Source organism: Phoca vitulina, unplaced genomic scaffold (assembly GCF_004348235.1).
Source record: "Phoca vitulina isolate PV1807 unplaced genomic scaffold, GSC_HSeal_1.0 scaffold19, whole genome shotgun sequence".
Classification (NCBI taxonomy): Eukaryota; Metazoa; Chordata; class Mammalia; order Carnivora; family Phocidae; genus Phoca; species Phoca vitulina.
Genome location: NW_022589722.1, coordinates 26,214,401 through 26,226,927, shown reverse-complemented (window position 1 = coordinate 26,226,927; position 12,527 = coordinate 26,214,401). Strand labels below are relative to the sequence as shown.

Below are 12,527 nucleotides of genomic sequence, written 5' to 3'. Positions count from 1 at the left end.
CTTCAGCCTCCAGGGGTAACAGGACTCAACCACATCCACTGAGCTGAATTAGAAGGGTGAGCCCAAGCCACTCCTGTTGTATATTCTGCACCAGGCACTAAAGGCTGCTGGTGCTTAACAAATCTCTGTGTGGGGGAACAAGGCTTAGCAAATAAAAATACAGAATCCTCCATTAAATTTGAACTTCAGCAAACAACAAAGAACATCTTAGTATCAGTATGCCCCATGCAATGTTTGAGGCATACTAATACTAAAAATTATTTGTTGTTTATCTGAAATTCGAATTTAACAGGATGTCCTGTTTTACCTGGAAACCCTACCCAAGGTGCCCCTAGGCAAGGGCACGGAGTAAAGATTAAATTCTTCCCCCTGCCCCACAACCTACTGGTCCACCAGTATTCTAACTAGCCACTCTGGAAACATCTCCTCCTTTCAACCCCCAAGCAGAGAGACACAGTAAGTGAGAGCTTGCCTGACCCCCAACCCCAGTTGTTGAGTCCAGTGATGCGCCTCGTCAAAGTGGCCAGCCCAGAGCCAGGCACATAGTAGGTGCTCAAAATACATTTCTTCATTTAATCCAGGCTGCTTGACCTCTAGTACTGGCCCCCAAGGGGGTGTGAATGCTAGTCCTGTCTTGTCCCTGGGGGGCCTCCTAAGAACAGCATGGCTGGGGTAGGGATGGGGAAGTCCCACCACCCAGTTCCTGGGGTTGATTGAAGACCAAATGAGAAAATGGCCTGGGGTAGGTTTTGTAAATCCCTGGGCAGCACATGGGTTATTATCAAGACCTCCGAGGCCCATTGTACCACAAAGCCCCACAGCCCCCACTCTTCCCTACAGAGAGGAACCTGACAGGGAAAAAGCAGCACAGAGCGGAGGAAAGCCAGCCCCTCTGGACACTGTAATAATGACAACTGTCCAGCACCTCGTGATTTGCCAAACACGTCCCCATCCATCCTCTTTAGAGGCCTCACCAGCCCCTCGGCTTAAGGCAGGGTTCTGGGCCCACTTTCCAGAGTGGTCAGGAAGTCCTGCCCCAGGCCCTGCTTCTGAGGTGGGGCCTGGTCCAAGGGGCTGCCCGGGAGCGGGGTGTCCCACCGGTGTGGGGGCGGGGCCTACCTTCTGGGCCTGTTGGATCATCTGCCTGACCACCTGCTTGAGGTGGGGCGCCTTCTCCTCCTTGGGCGGGTGGGTGAAGAGGGTGATGCGGCTCACGCCGCGGTAGACGCCCGTGTCGGTCCAGCCCAGGTCCAGCGGGGGCACCTCGGTGTCGGAGCGGTCGGGCCAGTAGGCCAGGGACTCGCAGGGCTCGGCCGGGGCCTGCGCAGGGGCTTTCGCCTTGGCCTTGCTCTTGCCCCGGGCTGCGGCGTTGGCGGCGGCGGCGGCGTCCTCGTAGGGGCTCCAGGCGGCGCGGAGGGCCTGTTGCTCCCGGCTGGAGAGGAAGTCCCGCAGCTGCTCCTGCTTGACCAGCTCGCGGTAGGCCCGCTCGCCGCCGCCCAGCAGCGCCTCCAGCGCGGCCCGCCTCCGCTCGCAGTAGTAGAAGGCGGCCTGCGCCTCGGTCACCCTCTCGTTCACGTGCGCCTCGTCCAGGCAGCTCAGCTGGGACTCGGCCATGGCGCTGCGGCCGCCCGTCCCGGCCCCGGCCTCGGCCGCGGCCCCGGTCGCCCCGCCGCACCTGGAGCCGAGGGGCGGGGCGCCTCACCGGGCCGCGAGGTCGGCCAATCGGCGCGGGCCGGGGCGCGGGCGCGGCCGTCGGGCGGGGAGGGGCGGGCCGCGCCCTCCGCCTCGGGGGGCGGGGGGCGGGGGGGGCGCGGGCCTGAAGCCGAGCCGGCGGCCTGGGGGTGGGGGGCTAGTTCGCGGCGGGGGGACGCGGCGGGGCCTAGGCCTGCGGGCCCGGGAGCTCCAGGGTGGGCAGGAACTTGCCGGGGTGGGGGGGGGGTCCTGGTTAGACGCACGTGAGGCCTCTGGCCCGCTTCTGCCTCCGGGCCCCGACCCTCCGGTGGCGATCTAACCCTTCCTGCGGCCTGGCGGGGCGGGACACGGAGCAGGCGCGCGTTCATCTTCCCCGCAGTTATGGCCGCGAGCACGTGCTTCGGTCGGGGTGCCTCGGGGGTAGTGGATCTCACCACTCGCCGCGTGGAGGGTCTGGGGGCCCCTGCTGCCAGATGGGATTGTGACGGCTGCGGGGAGGTGGTTGTGTGCAAAAGCGAAATGCTAATAAAACCCTCAGCTGGCGGCCCACATGTCCCAGTTCTGGGATCAGAGGGCTCCAGAAGCTGTCAATACAGCACCTTCACCACGATAAAAATTTCTTTAAAAAAAAGAAAAAAATCCAGATACAGCAAGGATGTAAGCTGCCGTGGTGGAATTCTCCCCCCCATTTTAATTTGAACTGACGTGTGTGTGTGTGTGTGTGTGTGTGTGTGTTTGGGCAAGATAGGCTGCCAGGGGCCTGATTACTGTATTAGTGATTCAAAGTGCGTGTTTGAGCTCAAGGAAAGAAGCCGCACACACACACATCACCAGCAGCCGCTGCTCTGCTGTTTCCCATTGGATTAAATACAATCTTCTTAGTCATTAACATATTATTTTGTTCATGCACTGCTGTACAATTTGATTCTCCACATTCAAAATATTTTCAGATCATAGCAACCAAAGGTTCACATTTCTCCCATTTTATAGCACAGCATCTCAGAGCTGGAAGGAGCATTAGAAACTAGTCCAACCCCCTCATTTTACAGCTGAGGAAATTGAGGTCTTGAAACACGTGGTCTAGCCAGGCCTCCCACAGAAGGAGAGGCTGCGCCTGGGGGCTATTAGGTTCTCTGCGTCAGTGATCCTTGCCCTTCATCTCAGCCACCTTTGCCCTTTCTCCTTGTGAAACGACAGAAGGTTACTGGGGACCTGATTTTAAACCCCAGGGAATTTGAAGAGGTTGCCTACTATTTCTGGGCCTTCCTTTGACAGTGTGGAAAAAAAAAAAAATGAGGGCTAGATTGTCAAATAGCTGTGACTATTGTGACAGTAGTCAGTCCTGGCACCCAGTGTCAGCTCAAAGATCAGTGGTGGTGGGCAGCGAGATGCCTATCACCTTGGCAACCTTAGGAATGGCAAGGCCTCACTTCTGGCAACATTTTACGCTTAATTTCATCTTTAGAATGGAGACTATTTAGTTTGCTTCCTAAGGATTTGGCCCTAACAGACGCAGACTATGCCCTGGGGGCATAGAGGAGCTGGGGAGGTGGGGGGATAACACAGGTGTGACGAAAGTGCTCTGATAAAGTCAAGCAGCAGCACGTTGGGAGCAAACATTTACTCAACGCCCACTATGTGCCGGGCACGCAGTATGCACTTAGTACATAGTTCTTTAAAACAGAATGAATTAGGGCCAAGAGAAAGGGATGCGCAGGGAGCTGTGGGGACTGTGAGGGAAGAAATAATTAATCTTGTCCAGTGGGACATGGATAAGAGAGGCTTCACCCAGCAGGAGGGGATTTTGAGTGGAGCCTAAAGGATGAGAAGATTTCAAGGGGAGAGAGGGAGTGAAGACATTCCAGGCAGAGGGAGACGCCGGAGCATCATGCTGGCATCAGGCACACGAGGCTTCAGGTCAAGATCCTTAACCCTCAGAGCCTTAGTGTCCTCATCTGCAAAATGGGATAACAATCCCCATTTCCTAATACCTCCCAGATTGTTGTAGGGATTAAATGAGATCTGGTGTTTGGTTTAATTAGCTTTTGTGTCTGGCTGGTAGAAAGTGGTTTACAACATTCCTTCCAACACATTCCTGTGCATAGAAATCACCTGGAGGACTTGTGAAAATGTGGATTCTGATTCAGTAGGCCTGAGGTGAGCCCGAGATTCTGCATTTCTAGCAAGCTCCCGGGTTATGCTGGTAGCGAGGGGCCCACAGACCGAACTGTGCCTAGCAAGGATTTCAGAGGCCAGTGAAGAAGAGCGTGAACTTTCGTGTCAGGGAGTCCTGGAATGAATCTCACTTTCTTGGGACAAGCTGTGTGTCCCTGGGAAAGTTACTTCCCTTTTCTGAGCCTTGGTCACATCTTCAGTGAAATATGGGCAATTAAAAGTCCTACCTTACAGGGCTTCGTGAAGTGTCTGGCCTGGCAGAGAAGCCAGTAAAGGGTCGTTAGTGTTGAAGTGTGGGACGATGGGACTGGAAAGAGGGACGTTGGGGCCACATTGTGGGGACCTTAATTTTAGATCTTATCCTGTAGTCAGAGGGGAGGCACTGAGGGTTATTAAGAGACTGATATGATCATAAAAAAAAATAGCAGGAATTACTATGTGCCAAGCACTGTGCTAAATATTTTAGGGATCCTTCAAATGAATTCATGTAATCCTATTTTAAACATTATTATCCCCATTTTATAGGTAAGAAATCTGAAGCACAGGGAGGTTCAGTAGCATACTCTAGGTCACCCAGCTAGTGCGTATGAGAGTCAGGATTTAAACCCGGATCATCTGACTCCAGAGCTTGCCTACCCACCTGCCTTGCTATATTGCCCCTGTTGAGAATGTTAGGAAGGCGCATTAGTGAGACAGTGTTCCCCTTGCTTACTAATTTATTCATTCAACAAACATTTGCCGAATGCCTAGCATGGTGTTCTGGGTTAGAAACCATTCATTCATTTAGAGATCCTTACTGAGCCTACTAAAGCACAAGCCTCTACTCTAGGTCCCGGCATATAGCTCTGAACCAAACCAAGTCCTTGCTCACGTGGAGCCCACACTGAAGTGCAGTGATTAAGACATGGTTTTTGCTCTCAAGAAGCACAAATGTTATGTGACATAAGTTGGAATTGGACAGAAGGTTAGAATCAGAGTAGAATATTTTAGTAACAGTTGACATTGGAAAAGATCTCTCCTAGATGTAACTGATAGGAAACACACTGTGGTCTCTTTGGAATATTCCCCTTTAGGTACCAAGGACTTACTTATTCAACTACCATTTTTGAGCAGTTAATGTGTAGTAGATAACATGCTTGCCACTGGGAATAAAGAGGAATCAGACTCAATAGCCTGGTGGCTGCCTTAGTTGCACCAGGAGTCAGATGCCCACAGCTGTCTTTACAAAGCAGGGGATAAGTGACGGCATCTGCGTTCTCAGGGAGGTTGCAGGCTGCGGAGTCACTTTAACATACAATTATCCAATTTGATCTGCCCCTAATCTGGTGAAGTAGACTCTGAAAGGGATTACAGGGAGGGGTTAAAGATGAATAAAGTGAGGCTCCAGGGGAGGACCCGTTCCAGGTTATCAGCTGGCAAGTGGAAACGCAGGGGCATCCGTCCACGCAGCCTGACCCCCCACCCCCCCGGCCTTCCACCCTCCCACACAGCTAGACACTGTGCATTGTCACTGAGGTTTTTAAAAAGCCTTACCCGCAGGGAAATCGATTCCCTTCAGGCACAGGCTCTATCTACTTTGCATCTGGGGACATTCCATGAGGCGGTGACACCCTAGGGAAAGCCTCTGGCCCTGCACCAGTCCCTCCAGTCCTGGGTCTGGAGTTTCCCTGAGCGAGGTGGAGTCCTATCGTGCTTGCATTTCCAACTTCGGAGGCCCCTTTGCTCAGGGTGACTGCGCCTTCCAGGGACATCGTGCCATCTCCTCCGGCAGATGCTGCCCCCTCCCACCCGGGTCCTTGGCTGCCGGTCACCTTCCTCTCCCCAGGGCACGCCGCCTGCTGTGTGCGCAGTAAAGATTCGACACCTTGTAGTTAATGCTAATTGCAACTCTGTTCATCTCCAGGCACTGTCTATTTCCCCAGGCTCTCCTGTGTAATTCGAGTCCCAAAATAGCCCACCTCATGATACATCAGCTACATGTCCCAGGGCTGACTTGTTCTCCTCGGTGGGAATTTGTGTCATGAGCGCCTGTTGTAAAACTTTGGGGATCCTTCGTGCCTGCTCCCTATCCCCAGAGAGGATGAGAGAGTAAGGGGAGGTGGATGGGGCTGGCACCGTGGGGAGGAGGGTGTAGATTCTAGGACTGAGCTAGATGAGCAAAGTCTTTCTCCTCTGACCGGCTCTGCTGGCCCTGAGGAAGGAATACACCCAGGTCTCTCCCCCGTGCCACCCCCGCCCCAGCCGCGACTTACCGGAAGCTTCATCTTTTTATTCATGAATGGTTTTGGGGCACGGGTTATGTACTAGGCAAGTTCCTGTCCTCCCAGACCTTCCAGACTCGGGGACTTTGTTGTATCTGCAACCTTGGAAGCATGATGTAGGTTCCCCTCCCCAACCACTCTGCCAACTGCTTCCCTCTCAGCTCCAGAACATTCTCCCCCACTGCAAAGCAGTTCATCAGGCTGCCCCCTGGGCCTCTCTACTCGGATGTCCCCCAGGCCCCTCCACTGCAAGGGAGGTCTCAAAAGGAACCCACTCCTACTTCTCTTCTACCCCCACCCCGCCACTGTTCTTTCTGGGTCTCTCTGCTCCAGAATGACACCACCACCTGCCCAGTTGCCCAAGTTTGTCCCTCCCTCACGGCTACCAGACCAGATGAGGATTCTTCTGTGACATTTCTCGTTAGTCCTCTTCACCCCATCCCTGCTGCCACTCCCTCCCAACCCCCCCCCCCCCCCACTGTTGCAAGAGCCTCCTAACTGAATCTTCTCCCCTCAATCCCTTTTAAAATGCAAAGATACCATGTAATTTCCCTGCATAAAACTCTTCCGGGGTTCCCTATTCAGCCTACATTAAAGCCCGAGCACCTTGCAGCCATTTATGGTCCTATTAGGTTTCTTCTCTCTCCTCTGCCTTCCTTGACAACGTGGTGCCTTTGCTTAGGGAGCTCCTGAAGCTAAAATGCTTTTCTCTCCAGTCCGCCAGCCACTCTTCTGAATCCTTTGGTCTTCAGTTTGGTCACTTCCTCCATGGTGTCTCCTGGCCCTCCGGGTCTGGCCGGGTGCCCTCCCTTCATGAACTTGAGTTTAACTCAAGTTCTGTATGGTAATGGTTGGTCTCCCCCAACAGGTGGCAGGTTCCTTGAGGGCAGAACTGTCTTATTCATCAAGGTGTTCCCAGGTATTGTACCTTAAATGCTGGACTTTTGTCCTGGGTTGGCCCCTTCTCCACCACCATTTTACTTCAGACCCACTGGGAATACCTTCTTAAGACTGGACAGGATTTTCTCATTTCCACTAAAGTAAGAACATAACAATAAGAGCCTGGAAGGCAAAAGGCAATTCAACTGAATGAGAGTCTTTCTTTAGCCGTGCAGTTTCACAGTGTGACTGTGTGTGTGTGTGTGAGAGAGAGAGAGCGAGAGAGCGAGAGAGAGCATCTGATATGTGTGGTAGGTACATGACTCGGTGAACATTTTTTTTTACGCAAGGTCTACACCCAACGTGGGGCTCCAACCCATGACCCTGAGATCAAGAGTCATACGCTCTATAGACTGAGCCAGCCGGGCACCCCATGGTGGACATTTCTGATCGTCTTTAAAGATAAAGAGGGATTCTGGCACCCGCACCCTCCTGGGAGGCCCAGACTGAAGGGCAGATGGGGGAGGAGGAACCAGGACCAGGAAGGGGGCAAAGGTCCAACCAAAGGCCTGCCTACATACGAACAGGCCCAGGGGTCTGGTGCTTCTCCCCACTTGGAGGCTCCTCCTGTGGGTGCGCGGCTGCTGCGGCCACTTGGGCCACCTGTTGGAGTCAGCCCGTTGTGTGGTCTGGGGGTGCCCCAGGGCAAGAGCTGGTCCCTGGAGAGGTGACTGCGGCAGACCGGCCCGGGTTCCACCCTCTGCCCTGCCGTGCTTCTGGCTCCCTGTCTGCCGACTTCGTACCAGAAGATTCCTGACCATGAAGGAGACGGACTGAGACAACCTCGGGACCCAAACCTGGCTTTAGTGCCTCTCCTCTCTGACTGCCCCGTGATGTGCACGTTGCCAGCCCGGAGGGGCCCCATCCCAAGCTCTGCATGCCCAGAGTCTGAGGGCAGCACTCTCGGCTAGCAATTAAGTCTCCAAGGTTAGGAACCAGCGTGGTTTGCCTTTGTGTTTCCCATTGTACGTAGCGAGCATCCACTCAACAAATATTTATAGACTGACTTCTGAGCAATATCCTCAGTGAAAACGATCATTCTATCAGCAAACATACATGGAACCCTATGCAGTAGGGGATTTAAGAAAAAGATGTAGACCCACTCTCAGCTCCAAAGGGGTTCGGAAAACAAAGGGGTTTCCAAAGCCTTCCTGTCTCCACTGCTGTCTACTCTCCCTTGAAGCTGCTAGGGAGGCAGGAATTCGACATTATTTCAGGTCAACTGAACATATTCTAAAACCTTTAACCATATTGACTTGAGGCTAACAGTATGTTCGGGATCGTAATCCACAAATAATTATTTAATTTCTAGGGATAAAAGTTCAGATTCGGTGAATTTCCTAATCATTCCCTAGGCTCCAGGCATACATTGGCTCACTTCATCCTCACATTAAGTATTACATTTGCTCATGATACAACTGATAAAGCTGAGGCTCAGAGAGGTTTAGCAACCTGATCAGGGTCACAGAGCTAAGGAGTCAAAGTTAAGTCCACTTGTCACCAGATCTGTGGGACTCAAGGGCCAGATGGGTTATATAACAGAACTGCCTTGTCCAATATGGTTGTTGCTATTTAAATGTAAATTAAGCAAAATTAAATAAAAGTAAGAAATTCAGAGGCGCCTGGTTGGCGGTGTCGGTGGAACATGTGACTCTTGATCTCAGGGTCATGGGTTCAAGCCCCGTGTTGGGCATGGAGCCTACTTTAAAAAATCTTTAAAAAATAAGTTAAAAGTAAGAAATTCAGTTCCTCGGTCACACTGGTCACATTGGAAGCGCTCAATGACCAGTGGGGCCAAGGGCGATCACACTGGCTAGTGCAGATACAGAACATTTCCACCAGCGCAGAAAGTTCACCATCACATGGCACTGTTATAGGAACTCAAATGCAGGGACCGGTACTCGAGGGCTGAGAAATTAGGAAGGCTTTTCCCTAGGGAGGTGGACCTCGCGCTGGGCCCAGGACCTAAAACTCGGAGAGGCGGTTGGGGAGCAGTGGAAGCAGTAACGACTCCCCGGAGAAAGAGGGAAATCGTGCCCCTCACATTTGTGCCAGCTCTGGTGAGGACCTGGCACTGAGCGGATGTTGAGCGGGTGAATGAATGAATGAATGAATTGATCAAGGCAAATACAGGCTAAACGAACACATCAGTTTGGATCACGGTGTGTGTGTGTGGGGGGGAGTGTATTTTTGTCTTGTGGTTGTGTGTACATGTGTATGTGTGTGTACATGTGTACATGTGGTTGTGTGCGTACATGTGTGTACATGTGCACGTGTGCATGTGTATGTGTATACATGTGTATGTGTGTACATGTGGTTGTGTGTACATGTGTGTGTACGTGTGTGTACATGTGTACGTGTGGTTGTGTATGTGTATGTGTGTGCATGTGTATGGGTGTGCACATGTGTATGTGTGTGTACATGTGTATGTGTGTACATGTGGTTGTGTGTGTACATGTGGTTGTGTGTGTAGATGTGGTTGTGTGTACATGTGCATGTGTGCGTACATGTGTATGTGCGTACATGTGCATGTGCGTACATGTGTATGTGTGTACATGTGGTTGTGTATATGTGTATGTGTGTGTACATGTGCATGTGTGTGTACATGTGTATGTGTGTGCATGTGTATGGGTGTGCACATGTGTATGTGTGTACATGTGGTTGTGTTTGTACATGTGTATGTGTGTACATGTGCATGTGTGTACATGTGCGTGTGTGTACATGTGGTTGTGTGTACATGTGCACATGACTACACATATGTGAATATGCACATGCACATGTTTCGGGGTGGGGGAAGGACAGGGGGAGGGAATGGGCCAGAAACAGAGGTTGCCCTATGAAAGTTCTTGAATCTCTGAATTCCAGGGTGAGTTTGAACTTAGCTCTGTTGGCAGTTGGGAGCCACGGAGGGTGTGTGAGCTGGGAAATGGCAGGATGTCCCTGGCAGAGGGCACGGGATGGGCCAGAGGGAGCGAGAGCCCCTGGTGTGCTCTGACAACATGGAGTGTTTGAGAAAGCCGACTGATCCGGTTCTGGGCTTGGGGCGGTGCGCGGAGGAAGGCACAGGAAGGGATGGCGTTTTCTCCCACTTCTTCCTGGCAGCAGCAGAGTTCCTGGAGTGGTGTGCTCTGGTAGGCAGGGCAGGCGGCGTGGGGTGGCTTGAGCAATCGTCAGCCCCAGAGGGCAAAGCGCTGCTAACAAACCTCCTCCCCTTCCCAAGAGCAAGCAGCGCTGGGAAGTGGGGTGTGTCTGAAACATTTTTAGACAAATTTTAAAACAGCTGTACCCCAATGAAGGGACCTGGGCTGGAATTATGTATTTAGTATTTGTTCATCCCTGTCTTTGGGGACGAGGCCGCAGGGCACAGGCCCTTTGCCCGCCCCCTCCAGGGCGAGGCCAGAAGGGCAGTGTCACGAGATGGTTCCACAGAGGGAGAATTGCTCTCTGAGGGTGGAATCAAGGAGGACTTCGTGAAGGAGGTGGCATTTCCCCCCAGCCTTGCAGGCTGGCAGGGACAAGGACAGAGGGCAATAGAGAGGCACTGCCCAGTCACCAAAGGAGGAATATGCAGGGCAAGGTTCAGGGCAGAGTGGCCCAGAGGTCCTGCCTCCCCCTACCCACCCCGCCCCCCAGCACTGGGAGGCAGCTTGAACCTCAAGCTTTTAGTAGAGAAAGTGCCGCATCTGGATGGGGTGATGTGTAAAGTCGCAGAGAGCCTGGAGGCAGGCAGACCAGCCAGAGGAGTTAATGGCAGCTCCAGGACCAGCCTGCCATCCTCCGGCAAGAATCACTCCTTTATTTGGCCAGCACCTTCAGCACTTTGTCCTTTGCCGGCCACCGTCACAGGGCAGCGGTCCCCGGGAAGAGGGTGGCCGAGGCCCAGGGAGGGGAGCTGTCCCCAGGTTGATTTAGTACCTCAGCAGGTTATCAGTGTGATAGTTGCACAGAGACTTACCCCGAGGAGGGCTGAGTACAGGACAGGGGAGGAGGGGGTGGGGTGGGGTGCAGAAGGCCATTTCTACCCCAGTGGAAGGGGTAGTGGGGCCGCCCTCCGTTTGCTGGGCCCTCACCAAACAGTTCCTATAACTCTGTTTACTTCTCATGACAGCTTAGTGCTACTGTGTCTGGTTCTCTCCATTAGCTCAGAGAGGTCAGGTAACTTGTCCAGGCTCACAGAGTCAGCCGCAGGGTGCTTTCTCCACTTTTTCCACAGTGCCTGCAGGGGAAGTAGGGGATAGCTAGAAAGGAGGGGGCACTGGGGTGCATGATTCAAGGATGGGCTTTCTCTATAGGCCTGGGAGTTTCTAGACCGCTCCACATCACAGCTAGCTGTGGCAAAGCCGCTGGCCCTAACACCCCCTACTGGTTTTCACACCCTAGGTACAAGGTGTGAATTCCTCGCTCGGCTGCGGACTTGGAAGGGGGAAATTCAGCAGTCGAGTAGGGGTGGAGAATGTTCCCTGATATGACTCCAGCATCTGGGGCCACACTCAGACATAACCCTATTGGCCATGTATATGGCGGGGGAAGGATAAGGAGCGGCCAAGACTTAGAACCGGAGGCAAGGTCCGAGGAGGAAGGGGGAAGGCAGATCAGCCATTGGAGGTTGGATGGGTAGGGTCCAGTTTCTCTTTTGGGGCTACAGGGGCCACCGGTGACAATGGGCGCCAAGGGAGTACTGGGGGGTGAAGCACGGGTGGGGGAGGGAGAAGCAGCCCACAAGATTGGAAGGTTCGGGCAGGTAGACAGGCAGGATGGGCAGCCAGGGCTAGGAGACCGCAGCAGCAGGGATCTGGATTCTGGAAGGGGACTGGCACAGACGAGAAGGGAGGGGAGGAGCTGGGTACTGCATGGGTCCCAGCACCGAGGCCTGGCTAGGGGTCTCACTGCAGGAATGAAGGAAGAGACTGGGGCCAAGGCTCAGATCAAGGGCAGGATCAAGTAGCCAATCCTAGAGGCTGGTGCTGAGCCCCACACGTCAGGAGTTGGCCCCAGTGGGCTGGGCCTGTGCCATGGCTCCAGTGGGGACAGACGGGCCAGCAGAGCACAGGAAGGGGTAGACCCTTTAGCAAGCCACGTACCCTAAGGTAACACACCCCTAAGGGGACTTCCTTAGGAAGTCTAGGTTTGGAAAAGGACCCAAGGAGCCCCAGGGACTCATGAGTATCAATTCCAGAAGCTAAATTTCTGTCAACAGAAGGGAGAATCTCCATGAATTTTATGTGTCCTACTAGAGACACTGGCTGGCTAGTTTCTCTATTTTATTTTAAACACAGCTCAATCCGTTCCCTTCTGCACCCATCTTGAGTCATTCTTACCTAAGAGGAGTCTGAGGATCAGTGTTTATTTAGTATATGCCGTCTGCATGCATCAGCGGTTTAGAGCACTTTATTTTACTGATAAGGAAAATGAGGCACAGAGGGGTGAAGAGATTTCCCGAAGGTCCAGTGGCCCAGAGAG

The 12,527-nt window shown here is 53.1% G+C and overlaps 1 protein-coding gene across 1 annotated transcript in view; it reads right to left on the bottom strand.

Moving 5' to 3' along the window:
• Positions 1-1,614, bottom strand: part of FAM83F (family with sequence similarity 83 member F) — a 32,122-nt gene extending 30,508 nt beyond the window's left edge. The window contains exon 1 of the mRNA XM_032416772.1: positions 1,120-1,614. Coding sequence (XP_032272663.1) covers positions 1,120-1,614 — 495 coding nt within the window. The remainder of the gene's footprint in view (positions 1-1,119) is intronic.
• Positions 1,615-12,527: the final 10,913 nt, after the last annotated feature.